This window comes from Bolinopsis microptera, chromosome 5 (genome assembly GCF_026151205.1).
Source record: "Bolinopsis microptera isolate Bmic1 chromosome 5, MBARI_Bmic_1.0, whole genome shotgun sequence".
Lineage (NCBI taxonomy): Eukaryota > Metazoa > Ctenophora > Tentaculata > Lobata > Bolinopsidae > Bolinopsis > Bolinopsis microptera.
Window position 1 is genome coordinate 16,620,945 of NC_087076.1, and position 18,597 is coordinate 16,639,541.

The 18,597-nt window shown below is 39.3% G+C and overlaps 2 protein-coding genes across 14 annotated transcripts in view; both read left to right on the forward strand.

Moving 5' to 3' along the window:
- The window catches only part of LOC134814937 (SH3 and multiple ankyrin repeat domains protein 3-like), a 50,896-nt gene extending 37,379 nt beyond the window's left edge, over positions 1-13,517 (forward strand). For 5 of the 8 annotated variants that reach the window (XM_063823291.1, XM_063823293.1, XM_063823296.1 and 2 more), the window contains 12 exons: positions 3,598-3,948; positions 4,991-5,039; positions 5,224-5,416; positions 5,894-5,999; positions 6,604-6,798; positions 6,956-6,984; positions 7,296-7,493; positions 10,213-10,289; positions 10,496-10,642; positions 11,270-11,762; positions 11,974-12,067; positions 12,236-13,517. In XM_063823291.1, the coding sequence (XP_063679361.1) occupies positions 3,598-3,948; positions 4,991-5,039; positions 5,224-5,416; positions 5,894-5,999; positions 6,604-6,798; positions 6,956-6,984; positions 7,296-7,493; positions 10,213-10,289; positions 10,496-10,642; positions 11,270-11,762; positions 11,974-12,067; positions 12,236-12,351 (2,048 nt within the window). In that variant the 3' untranslated portion in view covers positions 12,352-13,517. The remainder of the gene's footprint in view (positions 1-3,597; positions 3,949-4,990; positions 5,040-5,223; positions 5,417-5,893; positions 6,000-6,603; positions 6,799-6,955; positions 6,985-7,295; positions 7,494-10,212; positions 10,290-10,495; positions 10,643-11,269; positions 11,763-11,973; positions 12,068-12,235) is intronic. The other 3 variants (XM_063823292.1, XM_063823298.1, XM_063823297.1) reach the window with 1 other exon arrangement.
- The window catches only part of LOC134814934 (uncharacterized), a 125,204-nt gene that overhangs the window by 61,032 nt on the left and 45,575 nt on the right, over positions 1-18,597 (forward strand). The gene's annotated exons all lie outside the window — the stretch shown is intronic.

Below are 18,597 nucleotides of genomic sequence, written 5' to 3' on the forward strand. Positions count from 1 at the left end.
CATTACCTAACCTACTTACTGATCACTAGGTGGACACTACACATCGGAATCATTGTAAATCTGGCTCTGTCTTAGCTTCTTATCTACCATCTATTCACATTTCGTATATTTCCATAACATTATGTTCTGTGTAGCTAGCTTATTAATCACACATCACAATATTAACAGCGTCTATAGTTGTACGCGGTTATATAGTAGCTACTTATAGCTATAGTACAGAAGCTAGGTAGGTACATCTGTTCATGTTGCGTGTACATTATGGGAATCGAGAACGCTTAGAAATGGGAGATATTGTTTTCCGGCTCTTAACAATGTTTCTGATCTGTTTCTTTATAATGTTCATGTTGAGTTCGAAACTTTTGTTAATTTGCTAATATATTAGTCCCTTACGGGGGACACTCAGCCTACATTGTTAATGATATTTGATGTCTGAATTGTACCACAGATGCAGATTAATCATAATGAGCTGAATTTACTAACACTCATTTCATAATTGCTCTGGTTTCTCCACCACCATCAAGATACTATTTGTTGCAAATTTAGCCATTTGGTTATGTACGTTATTGTGTAGAACTATGTATTTTTTTAAAGTCGCTTGTCAAGTTTCCGACAAATTTAAATAGAAATTTCGGACCACCCGCAAACCCGCGAAACGCCTGCAAACTTGTTGTACCTTTTAACGCTCAAAGCATTGTGTCTGTGCCCTTTGATTAATAAAATACGTATTTCATTTGGGGTCAAATTTATTAAGCAGATGAAAGTATGGCCCGTCACAGTTTACCTCAACTTTTTAAGGCTGCTTAGTACCTGTAATGTGGAGTGTAGATAATGTGATGACATCCTTACATGGGCGAACAAGGGAGTCGCGTGCCAAAACATAATCATTCGTTGTTTTGAACGACGGTAGTGTTGCTTTACCTTTACTCTGTTGCTGTCTCAAACAATCCCAGTGATTTAACACAATTTATTCCAGAACATTCAAATAGACACTCAACCTGAACATAAAAACGTTCACGCATTTACTGCGCATATAAAAACTGCATAATAATTCAAATCATATACGCGCGTAATATATGAACGGTGAATGAATGTCATAGTTTAGTCAGGACACCCATGACATATAGCAGAGCAATGTAACTTCTGTTAGGACTTTAAAAACAACAACCTGTCAACGTTAATACACTCTACTATTCGTTACATGCACTTAGAATAACCCGACCCCTAGTATTTTGCTCTACCGCTTGTTGTACCCCCTTAGTGCAGTATCTTTCCGTTATTTTTGTCAATTTTTCCGACGATATTTTTATTTAGTTTGCCGCCGCGTGTTACTCATTACGTAATCCAGTAAAACTTACCGTGGTTGAACCACTGAAACTGGCTGCAATGCTGTGAGCGGAACATTTAGTATCGATGTAATCTGATCTGTTATTCCGGACCGACCGCCTAGCACTTTATTAACAATATAATGGTATTCAGCTGAAGGGAATGCCCACGAGAAAAGGAGCTCATCATTCTCGCACACTCTCTGAACAGAGTTGTCCTTACTCCTTAGTGTTGTTTACACTCTCTTCGTCCGAGATCTTGGGTGTCTAACAATTGTTAACATGCGACATTTGCCATGAAATAGTCATTTGTCCTTCAGTTTTATGTGTACACCATCCCTGGATCTCTCTTTAAATTGGCTCACGTGCATGCTTGGACCGCTGGCTCCCTTGTTCTGGCATTGTTGGCGATACTAACTGGAAAAATATATGAAAAAAATGAGTATGGGATCTCCAAGTACAGGCAGACACATCTTCATATCAACACTTGCGCAAAACTATGAAATACTCAATTGTTAAACTAAGTTGGTGACCTTATTCTGGACCTTATAGTTGTGGAATATCTAGAGGGCCGTGTTACCGTGTGTATAAAGTGTGGTATCCGAGCGGTGTTATCTAATTTCCATGTATCATAACGAGTCACAGGAGCCGGTTATTGTGATTATATCCAACGTCACATCATATTATATAGAATAATTTGATTAGAAGATGATTGGATCTATAGTCTATATCCTTTGTATGTGCTTTTTACATGGGCGAGAGGTGGAGACAATGCTCCGGAAATGTTTCCACTTCAGGACGTTAATAGGCAGCGGGCACTGATGAGAAGGTATCTCGTTATTGTTAGATACTGTCCTACTGTACCTACTGTGCCATTGTAACCAATGTTATCAGAATGTAGATATGTTAACACTACTTCCTTTGTAAGCTTCATGACAGAGATATCGGGAGGAATCTGGATTGAGCTGTTTCCCGCTCCTTAACAATTCATTGGCTGGACGTAAACCGGGCGTCATTCGTTGAGTGTGAGGCCTGTATAGTAATTACTGTGGTGAATCTCATTGGAAAATTATGTTTCCAGTGACATCGTCATTAAAATTTACAAATTACGTCCGTAAATTGAAATGAAATCATCTTTGTGCATATCATGATTGAATTTAGTGCCCAGAAAAGTCTACCAACGGTTGTGATATATTGATTAAATCATGATGTTAATGACGTTTGGTGCGGTAGCAGCCTTCTTGGGTGTGAGTGTTTATTTTCATGTATTATTTGTAGATGATCTACCGTACTTCCTCTGTCTTTAACAGCCCTGTCTTAGTAGCTTTGAAATTGTATCACATTTACTTGTACACTAGTTTTAGTTTGTTTTGTGTGGCCTGTTTGACTGCTTTTTTTACTTTGTCTTTGATCTTGGGTCGGTAATATTGATGCTTTATTATTTGGATCAAAATTGTGAACTTTAATTGCGCTTTTTTGTGCTTTATTGTGGGCTGTTTGCGCTTATATTTTTCACACTATTGCTTCATTGCCGTCTAATCCTTATTGAATACAATGTACAGCCGGGCGAGGTATGGGTCTTCGCAAGAAGAAAAACAAAAAGTTGGGAGTCCCTGGTGAAAATAAACCGGCAAAGTCGCCTCTCGAAATAGTTGGTAGGTTTACCTAACTGTAAATTAACATATCAGTAATAATCTTACAATTTAATAGTCTCTTTGAACTCATAAGGCAAAGGATCGTCAATATTCCTTTGTTGAACTTGTTTATTAAAACAGATAATGTGTATTTTTAAACACTGACAGACTGGTGTGAAAATGGTAAGTTAAAAAGTAATTTTATAAAAACTTCTTGCTCAGCGTTTTAACGTCCCTTCTTTGGTCTGGACGTGAACTAGTAGTTTTAACGTTAATGAACATTCTGTCAAACCTTAAAACAGCCCAGTTGTCATGTAAAGTGTGTTGTCAACACTAATTTATCCCAAAATAACCTCCACATGTAAAGAGTCGTCAAGTTGTTGCAAGCTTCTCTCGTAGTATTTAACAAAAGATATCGCCGTGTTTTTGGTCGAATACCCGTATCAACTTAATTCATTAGGGGAGAGCGGGGTATTGTCGTTACTGAATAGCCATTTTCGCTTTTAAGCTATTACGCCATGATAAATTCGACAACAAATGGTTAATGGTGAAATGGTAAGATAATGATAGGTCAGCACATCCCTGACCTACAAGAATGATATTGTTCTATGAATTCACCCTACACCTCCAATATTCTCCAGAACCGTTTGCGACCTCCCCAACCTTTACCAACCGGAAGAAAGAACCAGCATTTCCTCGAGAAGGGAGTGTCAGCAGCAACAAGAGCAGCGGCTCAGAACAACCCAAGAAAGCTGGCCACTCACGATCCCTCAGTTCGGGTGCCTCAGTTACACGTTCATCCTCCATCAACTCCAAAAGCAAGCCGAGCAAAGCGGCTCCGGAAAAGCCGAAAAAAGCGGCTCCGGAAAAGCCGAAAAAGGCTCCCGTAGAAAAGAAGGTCATTGTTCCCGTGGAGCCAACCAGGACGAACTCGATGGGAGCGAGCTCCAGTGCCAGTTCCACTGCGTCTAGTTTGCGGGCCCTGCCAGCCGGTATGTCCGCATGTCATGTGATTACCTGTTCGTTAGTGTGCAGCATTTCATTTGATTGAACTCTGCAGCATAAGTCAGAACTGAAATAGGTGATTAATAATCAGCTATTCTGGTCCATTATGCACAAAACATATGATTGTACTGAAATTATGAGATCGTCCTCAGAACTCGTAATATATATATGATTTTACTCCATGATTTTTTGGGTATGTTTAATCTTATTGGATGATATCCTTGAGAATTTAAATGGATATGATCACGATTCATGAATACACTCTACATTTGATTGCAAGATTTTGAAGCATGTCGAACAGAATACTTTAACACTGATTTCAATATGTACATTTCCAGATTCAGATACATGTAATGATTTTGTGTTGGAGCTTGGAAATTATAACTTAGGAAATATTGTTTACTATTTAAAGTTTCGTGTGGCACCAATTATTATAAAGTGTACGTTGTTTCTTTCTGTTAAAAAGAGTTTCCAATTTCCCACAGCCCCTTTCTTCTGCATGATGTATTTTGGCAGTATCCAAGAGGAACGACTGTGTAGTCCGCGGACTGGGTTGGGTTTCTTGGATACTGCCGGTCATTTTACTTCATTTACACTACTCTGAATACATGGGTTTTGCTGATTGTAAGCATTCCGAAGATTAATTTAAATGTGCATGTTATTGTTCAGTTCGTGTTAGAGATAGCAACGAAATCAAGACGAATTATATTTGAGAATTATTGCTGTACGCATTTCTATACGATTGCTTAATAAACGAGTGGCACCCCCACTAAAGATTTCTCAATGAGAGAAGCACTATAAAGGTGTATTTTGCAGAAGGTGTAATTCTGCAGAACAGAACAGCATGTGATGTTAAATGGGGAGGTGCCCCATTATACCTGTGATCCTTGCTCGATCTCACATCCGGCCCAGTTATCATCGAATTTAGGGGCTATGCAAGGGTCATGGTGTGTACAGTCACTTTGTGCGGTTGTCTCGAGGAAGTTGTTACTGCATATAATTGTGTTAATGATAGTATCGGTGTTTCAGAATTCCCGGCTCCAAGTAATACTACACTACAAATGACTCTAGAAGAACTGTAAGTCTTATTCTTCTCATCCAGATCTTCTCGTGATCTTACTGTCCTACAGTCCTAAACTGTTCAACTAATGAAATGAATTTGAACTTCGAATAATTCTAGGATTCCACAGTTTCCTTGTTGAGTGTTTGGTAAAAGTTTTAGACTGTCAAGTAGCATCTCAAATAAATAATCTGCCCCACAGAATCAAGACAGCCCGGGTCTGCAAGATTGCTAAAACTAAGCGAGGTTACGGGTTCCACGTGAAGGGCTTAGCGGAGAAGAAAAAGGAGTTCACTCCCTCAGTAGAGGCTCCCTGTTCTCAGTTCATGTTCGGAGTGGACAAGGACAGTGAGTCTCACAAGGCGGGGGTTCTACCTGATGACTTTATCTACAAGGTGAGATAAGAGTTATAAATCTCAGGCTCATTGCCAGCTAAATTACGTAAACAATGGACAATTTCTCAGATTAATGTGACATTTGAGTACCAATATGTTTGTGTACTGTGTATGGGGTCAAAACTTCGCTGACAGTCTTTAGTCTTGGACTCAGTCCAAGGTTCAGATTTTGAATTTCTGAATTATGCATAATTTCTATTTTTTATGTTTTATCATGTTTTTCTGCGAGTTATCTGGTCAAACTACCCTAATTAAATTTACTTAAAAAAATAAAATCACCCTAATCACATCGACTTGTAGCATCAATGAAAAATCTTACCGGGTACAATTTTCATAATTACCTGTCCAGATTAGATTATGACTGTTCTATCGGAAATTGTGTATATTTGTTTCTTTTTAAAACGTTCTCGAACACTCGAGCACGGAAGCTACCTCTCCCATCTCAAACTGATCGGTATAATAATAATACATCCCCAGGTCAACGAAAAGGACGTCAGCGTGGCTTCACACAAGGAAGTAGTCGAGATGATCAAGAAAAGTGTTTCTCCCCTCGTCCTCTCCCTCATACAAGTCACCAAAAACCGTAAGTACTCCGTCAGTGCTAACACCTGTACTTACCTTACATACTTACATACATACCTACACAGATCGTGGGTTTGTAATATAGCTGCTCTCAGTGCTGGATCTATTGCCAGCATTAGCGCTTTACAAATGTTGGGAATAATGTTTTGACATCTTGTCTTTTGTTCTGTTTTTAGCTTGTAAATAAGTAAAAGTAATGTGGGGAAATAAGTGTTAACTTGTGACTGAATTAACATAGCGATGTGCCAATAAAGACACATGATACAGTATGATGTATCATGTATATTACTTTGGTATGATTTTCGTATTGTTCTCTTTTTATTGAGTCAAATATAAAACTTATCACCGACACGATGACTCATCGTGTCGGTGAGAGTATAATTAGCTTTGACACAGTGTGAACAAAAAATAAATTCCATTGTTTCGGTTTGCCGAGAAGTGGCGCACTTATACGTTAAACTGCAATGTGACAAGTAAAACATAAATATGTAACACATGGGTAATATTCATTATTATATATGAATTGTGAAGCCTTTTACCTGTACAATGTCTGTCTGTTTACTTGTCCGCGTGTCTGTACCCGCTAATTTCCCCCGCTGCTGCAGTGCCAGTGGCCGCCGCCACCACCGCCGCCACCGCCCCCAAACCCACCGCCACCACACCCACCGCTGTTGCCCCGCCACCTGCCGTCCCAAGAAGGGATCCCAAGACAAGGCTGAAAGGTCCCCGACTGAGCATAGCTACAAGGAGCAACACTATCAGCGGCCCTGTAGCTAGAAATGGCAATGTCAACAATAACGGTAAGATTGTGGACTCAGTGTTATACCCAATTATATCAAAACCCTTTTATAGTTTGCTGAAGTGAAATAGTTGTAGCATAGTATTGTCTCAGTATTTAGCACTAATTTATAAAAAGTACTGTATTAATTAAGGGACTAACCCAGTTATGTCCCTCAGAAGAAGAGTCAATATACGACAACATCCAGGTAAGGGGAGGTAGCAGAAACCAGCTGAGACCACGTAAATCTCACAGTTCTGTTGACCTACAGTCTCTAGTCCGACAAGACAGACCTACTCAAAAAACAAACCGAACTGTCAATCACACTCAGAGTTCCTCCAATTTAATACAAAATGACACTGATGACCAGACTATTGAGACTCACAATTCTGGAACATTCAGACATCCGACTCCACCCCGAACATTTAGTTCCACCGACTTGGAGGTAAAAATAGAGTTATTTTTGTGAGCCAGAAACGGTACCCATATGTCTGTTACTATAAGTATTCACATTTTCAGCGGCCCACGGCCACTTTGCCGGTCTCAGTTGAGCCAGAGTCGTTCCGACCACCACCTCCACCAGCAGCAGCTCCGGCATTTGTGCCGCGCACTCTAGAGCGCATGAACTCAGCGCCCGGTGGTGCAATGCGCGCAGACGGATACAAGAGAAATAACACATTGCCAGTCAAAAAACCTTCCAGCATCCAGGAGGATCAGGTAAGAGTTTTTATAATCTCATGTTTATTTGATTGCAATCTAGTTCAATAACCCTTGTTATTTTAGAGCTCCACCGAAGTAACCAGACGACAAAAACCAAAACAGACTGGCATAAGAAAGTCACAATCTTCAACACAATTACAGACTTACACATCTAATACAAGAGTCAATACGACTTCCGGACAGACAGTTGCTTCTGCTTTCGAGGTTATGTTGATTCTGAATATCACCACGTTCTTTTATTTTATCGTTTAAATGCACATTGCACTGCGGGGAGGAATTTAATGAGAATCACTTTTATTCAAATTTTTACATCGAATTTTTGGTCACTTAGTAATACTACTTGGAATGAGCAACTTTACCACCCTCCAGGGCACCTACATGCCATCTGAAATAATGACACTATCTAAACTGTCTACTGGCACCACCCCGCACCCGAATAACAGCTATTCTGCTCGACGAAGATCTAGTTATCAATCATTAAGTGGTGGTATCGTGGAGGAGGATGAACCTGAACCTGACTTTATGTCCCATATTAATAGGTTCCATACATTATCCGCTGCTCAGATTGATGCTTTAAAAAGGAGAGCCAAGGAGGCTGAAGATGATGAGAGTGATAGTCATGTAAAACGCTATAATACTATGTCCGCTTCTCAAGGCGGAGCTTTGATGAGAAAAGCGCGGGAGGAAGAGGAGGAAGAGGATAATTATGATGACTCTGCTTCATTCGAATCTGGAAGTAGTGAGTGCGGTAGCGTGTCGTCATTTTTCAGATTTTTGGACTCTGTGGAGATATCAACGCAAACAAACGTGACAAGCGGTACTCAAACCAGTCCTTATGTAAGTCCGGAGAATAGCCCGGAGCAAGTTGAGAGGAAGAGTATCGTTGAAACTTTGCAGGAGCCTTCAGTCACAAATCAAACCAACCTTTCAGGCAATGTGATATCAAACAAGATACAATTTCAAGAAGATAATGGTTTTTCTGTTCAAAGAAATAACGAGTTGGATTCTTCATCATCAACAATTTCCCTACCAACTCCAACATACTTACCTCCACCTCTCCCAGACAATGAGGGAGTAACACCCACTGCCGGGGTAACAGACCCAATATACACAACACCCTCTAACATTGATACAGTCAACATCATACCAAACAAAGTGAAGGCCCCAATACCTCACACAAGTAAAGATTCTGAAGTTAACAAGAGTAAACCGCCTCCACCTACACGCACCTCCACTTTGAGCAAAATAGTTGTACAAAAACCTCCTCGAACAAATCTACCCAAACCAATTCCCTGTCAAACCAACTCGTCCAATGAAGCACCTGTTCGCAAGCTGGTACACACTTCCTCTGTCCCGTCAGTAACTTCATCTCGACCTGCTCCGGACCCTCCTATTAGGTCAACTTCGGCGTCTAAAGTAACCCAACCAACTCCACCAGTCAGAACTAGCAACTTGAAGAGGGCTTCAACAGATCCTAGTCCAGTTAATGCAAATTCTAGCACAGGGAAATTGAATGGTGCAGTTACAGTCAAATACAAAACCACTGCCAGTACCTTGATATTTGGAGATGATGTAGATGATCTACCTCCACCACCACCTGATTTGATCATCTCAAAAACTTGTAAAACAGAAAGTTCCTTAAACGCAACTTAAGAACTCAGCCAGCGAACGGTCACTTATCCGAGTCGTTGAGTATAGAGCTGCGAAAAGTACAATCGAATACCCCTCCCCAACAATTTCAAGTCGAACCTACCAACAATATAAATAGTATTGAAAGAAAAGAGGTGGACACAAATCATCAGCAGATATCGTTTAAAAACGTTGATCCTGCAAATATAGAACTTACAAAAGTAAATTCCATTCCCAAGCCTGCTGAACCGGATATTGAGATTCAAAACATTGAACTGAAAAAAGTAGACTCAAATTCGATACTTAAGCAACCCAAATCCAGCCACGAACTTGCTCTAGAAGTTGAACTTAAAAAGGTAGATTCAAGCTCTTTACAAAAGCCAGCTGAAGCAAAGAAAGAAGATAACACCAGATACAGGACAACAGCTATTATGAAGGCTGCTATCTTTGGTTCAGTCTCTGGCAGAGTTCGACCCACCACCACTCTGGAAAGGGAAAAGTCTTCTGAAAATGGTAAAGTTGATAACATTAAACCAGATGCAGCTAAAGATTCTGATTATCTAGAGGACCAATCAAAGATTAATGGTTATTCTTTAAGCTCTCGAGAAGGTACAAATACTAACGCTAAGGGAGACAAAGGTGACCGGATCAAATCAAAGAAATCGAAGAAAAGCTCCAAGAACAAAGATGACAAAGACAGAAAAGCAACAAAGAAATCTTCCAAGAACAAGACGTGGACATGCGAAAGTTGTCAGACCACTAATTCTGGGTCTCAAGATTTCTGTGAGAATTGTCACATGCCCAAGAAGCAGCAGTGGTTGTGCCCAAACTGTAACAAGTATACCTCAAGAAGCAAGTGCTCAGTTTGTAAGAAGGTACCTCCGCTGCTCGTCTCTTTGTTTGTGTTGTTTCGTCTGTCGCCGTTCTCAGTTAACCTTATAGGTGTACACTGCAAAATGCTTATTTGTTATTGTTTTTACTGAACAACTTCTACTGAATTTTAGTAACTTAAATGACTGACTATGACTGATTTTGAATGATATGCTACAAGTTGAATGCATTCGCTTAGAGTTTTGTGTTCTTTCAGAAAAAGGAGGAAGCTGTCCAGATGGTACCAGTCATACCCCAAAACACTGCTGCTGAGCTTATTGAGCAGAGGAAGAGGTATGTTGTTCTTAATATTTGTATCTCTGTACTTCTATAAGCTTCTAACCCTATTAAATTTGGTATCCAAGAATGATGAAGCCACATTTATGATTTAATAATTTGTATCGCTTCCTATGTAACTAAAGAATGTTGGTTTCTACTTGGCGCGTGCTGAGGATTGTCAGGAATGTTGCTAACTGGGTATTGAAGATGTGTCCCTGCAGGTTGACAAGTGTACAACATGATAACCAGAGTTTAGGCAGCATGCAGTCCACCCAGAGCGAGCCACCTAAACTACTAGTGAGCCGGTCCCCAGATAACAGACCAGTTCTTGACGAGCCTCCCATTACAAAGTCTAAATCTGCTGAAGAGTAAGTTTCTGTAGAAATGACTATTATGTATTTACCATGGAATCGTTTATTATATAAGCACCTAAGACTAAGATTAAGAAGGCTCCAAATTTATACGAATGTTTCGAATAATTACTATTTATGGCATCTTGTTTCGGACCAGCTCTTAACATTATCTTTAAGTAACCAAGTAATAGCCTACTTAGTTCTTAGCTTAAAGTTGACCACTTCCCTGCAGTTTACGTTACATAATATACTATTATCAAGTAGCAGAATTGGATGAAAACAGGTAGCGTACACTTCTGCCACCAATGCTACAAAATAAATAAAATTACTGAGTCGTACTGCTACTTAACTTGAAGAACTTGCTAGCTATCAAAAAGGGGAAATTGCTAGCTATTTAAAAAAGGCGGTTGCATTCTGCAAATAGCTGGACATTCTGGATGCTTACCTCGGTAGCCATATCTTTTGCTAACAATTATTGTTCATACTCTAATAATATGGTTAATTTTAGTTTTACCGTTAGATTATGCTGCACTCTGGCCTCCTAAGTTGTAAATAAGGCAAGAAAGTTAGCGGACTGAAATTCAACTGGAGATCAATGAGAATCTCTGAGTGTTTTAGATAACTCACCATTGAACACCTCAGTATCGCGAGAAAAGCAGCTGAGATGCGGAAAAAGCGGGGAAGTATCCTACCTGGAGAAAAGGTACACAACTACGAACTTCCGCCTCCGCCAACGGTCATACCACCTCCACCACCTCCAGACGACCTTCCTCCGCCACCGCCGGCTGCGGAACCAATCTGCCCACCGTCACCGCCACCGCCACCTAGCGAACCAGATCCGCCCACCGAACCAACACCGCCAATAGAACCGGAACCAGTTGTTGTTGTAGCACCTGTTGTGGTCAAAGAACCAGAACCAGTCGTCGTTGTAGCACCTGTCGTGGTCAAAGAACCAGAACCAGTTGTCGTTGTAGCACCTGTTGTGGTCAAAGAGCCAGAACCAGTTGTCGTTGTAGCACCTGTTGTGGTCAAAGAACCAGAGCCTGTAAAACAACAAGTCAGTGAGAAGGAACCAGAAGGAGACAAAGAGGACAATGAGAGTTATGATAGTGGGTTTATACAGAATGGAAAACACGTAAGTGTCTTAATGTATCATAAAAGTTGCCAAGAAAATAACAATCAAATTGTCCACTTCGTTAGATTAAACAATTAAACATACTATCGATATAATTTCATTTATTTTCATTCTACTTTGAATTGGTTTTAAAAACTTGATTGGGCGCTTTATTTACTCTCATCTCACTTGGTATAAGCACTGTTATTTAAAGTTTGATTCCCTGTTGTAGGTCGAAGACTGGGAGGCAGCTGATGTGGCTGAGTGGCTCTGTGGTTTGGGTCTTGGAGAATACAAGAGTATCTTCATGGAAAATGACATTAAAGGTATAACCTGCTTCATGGAAATAACACTCCCCTTTCACAATTCCCTTTCACTTTTCCTTCAATTTAAGGTTATATTCCTCTTTCTGTTCTAAGAGCTTTCCAGAGTTTGTTTTTCTGCTCCCTCTTAATTTAACCCATTATCTCAGCTAATATCCCCTTCCCGCTCAGGTCCTAACCTGCTTGACTTAACAAAGGGTGATCTTAAAGAACTTGGAATTACAAAACTGGGTCACCGAATTACTTTAACCAAGGAAATAAACACGAGATTATCGGAGGGAAGGTGAGGTGTCTTGTCGTCACGTGACGCTAAACTCGCAACTCTCAGCTCTTAAGTGTATTGAGTTCCTGGTGCTATGTTGAAAAAAAGATTAAGTCCATCAGTTTGGAAAGTTATGTCAGTGCGATTTCTTAGTTTTTATTGATGAAAAGGCTGTCGGGATATAGGAGGTTGGTCGATTTGAACGCTGCAGAAATGCTATAATTAGGACAAAACAGTTTAGGTTTAGTTTATAGATTCCGCTTGGAAATCTACTCCAGAGCTTCCAGCTGATAATAATCATCCTTTGGAAATTCATCGGAAAGACTCGGCAAGGAGAAATTGTTCTTTGTTATGATGTATAATGCACGCTTTGTCAGAAGGAATTTCTCTGGGTTACGGTACCTCTTCAAGATCAATGAAGCTCAGTGATAGTTAATGCATGCATCAGGAAGAATGTCCATTTGGGTGTATTTTCATTGGATGTCTGACTGTGATAAGGACCACTCAATAGTTTCTGGGAACTTTGCAGAAACCTTGGATGATGGTACTAATTAGATAGGTAACATACGAGCTAAAACCATGATGGAGTTTGTTAGATGACTCACTAAGAATGATAATGATTTATAACTAATAATGGGATGTAATGTTTGCAATCGCAAAAGAAGGCAAAACGCTTTCATTCTGTTCTGATTTTATATCTATTTGAAATTGAACTGGAATTCGGGGTGCAGCGAATTGTATCCCAGCTTGAATCAAATACTGGGAAAGTACGATACCAATCGCTGAGTGCATTTTGATCCTTTGCATTTGTTCATTAATGACTTTAATCGTTGTTATTCTGTTTTATGGCAGTCAAAAAGGCATGCACATTTTTCGTATGTTGAGATAATTATTGACTTGAATGAATCGAGATTTTTATGATTTTGTATGATATTCGGTATATGCTAGTTATTTGCCTTCAAAGCGCTATACGTGAATTTTTATGAAAATCGTTAGTATTTTAAATTTCAAAAAAATGCATAAACGGAATGTTTGAGATGTTTGTGTAATCACAATGTTTTTCTGGCGATTGTCGTTCAACTGAATATGAAACTCTAAGTTTTGTAAAGTTTCATACCTACCAGAGGAAATGTAAATTCCACTTTTTGATGTACCAAAATTGTATAAATTCCTTTTGTAACGAAAAATATAGATACTTGTTTTCTTTTTTCTTTTCGATCTTCAGTCGGATTGGCGGCTTAATTAGTTAAAGTTCATATTCATAATTGAAATAACTAGCCACCAGCGAATATGTTACAAGTTCAAATTCTTCCAAATTACTTATTCTTACTTAAACATAAAGGCAGTGCCGGGAATCAAACTGTGAACTATGACTATGTCATGTTGCGAACTGCGAATGATACATCACTGATACCTGAATTTCTACCCTGTATTTGTAAAGTGTCTCCACATTTAATTCCCACTCATTAGCTAGAAACTTTTTTATCATCGAAGGAGTTGTGAGGTGGTTATCGAGACCAGAAAATGACAAAACAAGTTTGACCAAGTATTTATTGATGCCGCATAGTGATTTCAATCCCGACATCGGGATTCCCGAATCCCGGGATTTCCCTACGATTTTCGGTCGACGTCGTGAATTCCCGACCGGGAAATTTTCTCAATTCCCGATTTTCGGGAATTTTCAATATTTGTATTAAAGTTGCAATTCTTAGAATATTCGAATAAATTTACTGCAATATAGTTACACGGTAGCGTTAATCAGGTTTTCGAACGTCGTGGAGACTGTTAGCCTGTATTGTCAAGGTTAAGAAACACAAAAAGAAACAAGAGATCGCATATGAGTTTCTGAACGAAACAAAAGGTTCATCCAGCAGTCCTGAATATAATGCTGAAGCCAGCCCTAAAAAGTACCAGAATGTATCTCTATTAAAATGAAGATGAGTTGTTTCTCCCAACCAGGGGTTAAGGGGAAATTCTGGCATTTATAGACGCTGCTATAAAAACGGTCATGCCTTCCTGATGGATTGAGCCTTGACCATTCTTAATGATCTGGCTCGGCGCGCGCTACTTCGTAGCTCGTGCCATCGAGAAGAAAGCGGCACGCGCTACTTCGAAGAAATTTAGACGAGTAACATCCGTCAAATTAAGCCTGGACGGACCTTTTCTGGTTTCAATAGCTGGCAGGACGCAGACAAAAGTCCGTAATAGAATCGAGCGTGCTAAATCACTCTACAGTCGATCTTCGAGATTATTCTAAAATGGCCCCCGACAGTTGAAACCAGCTTGAATCGATGTATTTTCGGCCGCTGATTCCGAATCACCCCCCATGACATAGGGTTAAAATGCTCCCCTGCCGAGATATTTGCGAAAAACTGTCTTGATCACGTGATATGACCGTATAAGGAAGTTGGTCGAATTTCTCGTTAGGGTTAGGGTTTCAGCATATGCTTTTGTTAGGGATTGGGTTAGGGTTAAGGTTGGCATCAGATTAGAGGGCTATGATTTCGAATAGTCATTCAGGGCAACCAAGAGAACGTGTTTAAAAAGTCACGTGACAGTCGAGTGTAGAGTGATTAATCATCATCCTAATAGAATATGTACCCAAATTGTTTGTGCAATAGTAGTCGTTTCACCATATGCCATAGTGTAAAGTGTTTCACTATAGTGTAAAGTTTCTACGATACAGGGGAGCCGCGCACTCGTGCGCGGCGGGTCATACAACATACAACGTACGACAAGGCCGAAGTGCATGCTTTGCGTGCACAAGAGAGGTATACAACGTGTAGCAAATAACAAATGGCAAATAAGTTATTAATTTGCATATATTTATATATTTGCTGAGCACCGAGGTTAACGGGTAGTACTCGTAAAATATTTGTTCCAGGACCATCGACGAGTCCAACTCGGCGCGCGTCCTGGTAGGTTTTAATTGACGATGTCAATTCATCGCAGCTCGGCGCGGCACATGGCACAGTAGTAGGTAGTGCGCCATCGACAGTGAGCCGCGCGTGCCGACTGTAGGATGGTTTTTTAGCGCTAATTTCGGCCAGCACAATTTTCTTCAAACAAATAGATATTAAGTATCCTTCCCGACCTCCGATTGCAACAAAAATTGGTAAGTTTACTCATAGACTTACAAGGAAGGTGTCCGAAAAGTTTAAAGCATATCCAACCGTCAGACATTATGTTACAGCTAAAAGCAGCGTATTTTGCACCATTTTGATCACTATATCAACTCCGATATCCACCAAATTTTTCGGACAGTTGTTAAAGCTCTATTGGAAGGTCGTCGCCAATTTTCAGAATGATCTCATTCTAGGAACTGAAGATATATCCAAATAATACAACAAAAATCAACGAATTTGGTCAAATTTGGTCAAATTACGCGACTTTTACAGCTAATTTTGCTCCAAAAGCCGCGCACCATCAAATATGGCACCTAGGCGAAACTCACTGATCTTTCCAAAAAGGAATGACAAATTTGGTATTGTGAAAATTCTCACAGTCTCTAGAAAACAATGATACAAAAATTTTTAAAATCCGAGCAAGTTTATTTTTATGGTGCACCTCCTAACAGTAGCGCATTTCCAATTTCGCCGATCTAGCGAGATAAGCCTCGTTGAGTGCGCGGCGCGGCACAGTAACGCATCGCGCTACAATAGTACGTTATAAACCTACAACACCGAGAATGCTTTAGTTATAAATGATAAATGATTTTTGACTTCAATCATGAAAGATATAAAAAATAGTTTAATTTTAAGCCGAATATTTTTTTATGACTTTGTTTGGTGTTTGGAGAAAATATTTTAACCGACGACGCGTGTTTAAGTTTTTTAAAGTAGCGCGTGAGGCATTTAAACAGGCAAAGTGCTGCGAAGTAGCGCGCGCCTGGTCAGTTTATCAACAATGGACAAAAAGTCGAATCATATGTTGTAAGTTTACAACCTACCAGGACGCGCGCCGAGTTGGATATATGGAACAAATATTTTACTAGTATCACCTGTTAAATCATATGCCATACCAACACTTACAACTGCTTTTAATTAATTCTAAATTTTAAGGTTAAAATAAAAAATATGTCCTATCCATGGAAGTGTACTTACACTCCCCATCGTTATAATATTATAACCCAATATTCATTTCTTTTTCTCCCTTAAATTTAAACCCCCACTTAGACATTTAGCCATGATTTAGTATTGAACACCCAAAATACTTACCGTCCTTAATAATCGTAAAGACCATTTGTTACAAAATAGCTGCTAGAATAATGCATGCCAAATATTCCCTCTTACACCCACAAATTATAATGCCTTCCCATCAACGCCTCTAATTTGGTCACTAATCAACCAGACTAGCGTTCTGGTGTGTACAAAAGCTACCAGCCAGTACATTCCTTGCCCCGCTAGTTGATTGTCAAAAAATCATACAGCTCAGAACAAACGGCCATTAATACCACTAAGAGCATTATATGTTTTCATTTGTTTAAATTTTATGCTGTAAAATGTGCTAAAACTTTGATTATTTGTTTAATTGATTATTTGTTCAATTGTATCGAGCAGGAAATACCCGTAAGGCGTTTAACCATCAAAAACAAATCATTTTGATAAATATTTCACAGGAAGTTTAATGCATTATATGGCGGACACTCCGATCTTAAACTAATTTAGATGTTTGTTGCAATGGCGAAGCGGGTGTGAGTGATGCGCATGTCACTGTTTTGCTCCTACCAAAGTCCAAACGTAATACCAAAGTCCAAATGGCAAGCAAGTAAAAGTTGTAAATAGAAACTGGCCTAGATACGGCAGCATTGATTGTATTGGGACTGTAATCATTGTATTAGAGGGAGTATAAAGTTAAACTTGCGGTGTGGGGCTAATAGGTTAATTTAGATAAACCTTTATACCGGGCCTCTCTATACCGGGCCTCTCTATACCGGGTACCTCGATATACCGGGCTTATTCTTTTCCCGCAAACGTTGAGTTAATGAGCTTTGCATAAGAGAGGTGATTTCTCATAGTTTATATCTTATTTGGTTGGTGATTTCGATACATATTGAGCTGCATTTTATCACAATACGACACAATGCGTACATTTAAGGCTCTAATGGGGGTACTAGGCTATTATAATTGTCTACAGATACTTTGAATTGTGAGAACATGAACCTCCGTAACGTGCACTTATTTTTTCCCCGAGATGTCCGGTACAAAGAGCTTCGACTGTATTTAAATGAATATAATGGTAAATTTGTGGCCCTAATTTATAAACTTTTCTTGCAACAGCTACTATATGGCAATGAACCAATTAGTTTCCTTATGTCTTCTAATGACAATTGACAGACGTTTAAACGATTGTGAGTTATGGCGGACTTAACTGTATGGGTCAACTACTGAAACTGTATTGTATACTATCTTAATCATTATACTGGACATGAGATGACGAAGTATCTTAAGCAGCACTTTATACCTCCATTATTAGTCACGAACAATAGAATCATCATAAACCAATACAATAAAACATCTTGATCAATAAATGCATAGCAGCACCAGACAGCGGCCGTGTACCTTTTTCGACTCCACGGAGTCCCTGATGGACTTTTGTCTACTTTTGTTAATAGTTTGACCAACCTTTCTTTCTCGAAACATATATCCTACTGTACTTCATTATAGTATTAAGAATGTGAAGACTGAAGATATTACTACGAAATAGATTTATACCAAATTGTCCATGATATTTACTAACCGTGCCCGTGTTGATGGTTTCGGATTTTGTATGTTGTATTTTAATGTGAAGCGTTTACTCTTCCCACCCGGCAAGACAGTCAGATTAATGATAATAATTGCCAAATGACGTAGTAGATATAAATGTTCAATGTTGTAGAGTGATTTCAAGAGTAGTGGTCCACAGGGGGCCGAAAAAGCCGTACAGGCACTTTGGTCCTTATCCTTGTCACTAGTCTCAATTGGATTCAGTTTACACAAAACATGAACATTTACAATTTAGAAGTACACATTGACACGATATTATATGTATTAGAAAGCAAAAAGTATAAAATAATAACAATTTATGCGTGTAAGGGCTGGAGTACGCTTGTTTATATATTAATGAAATGTTGCAGTGTAAATATTTAAAGTTGACGATATTTTATGATCTAATAGTAAATTTAACAAAGCTGGCTTTGGACTTAGGTATAATTGTAATTTATTTATTTTTAAAAACCACGGATAGTTTTAAATTTACGTTGTCGTATAACTATAAACAAGTTAATCCTGTT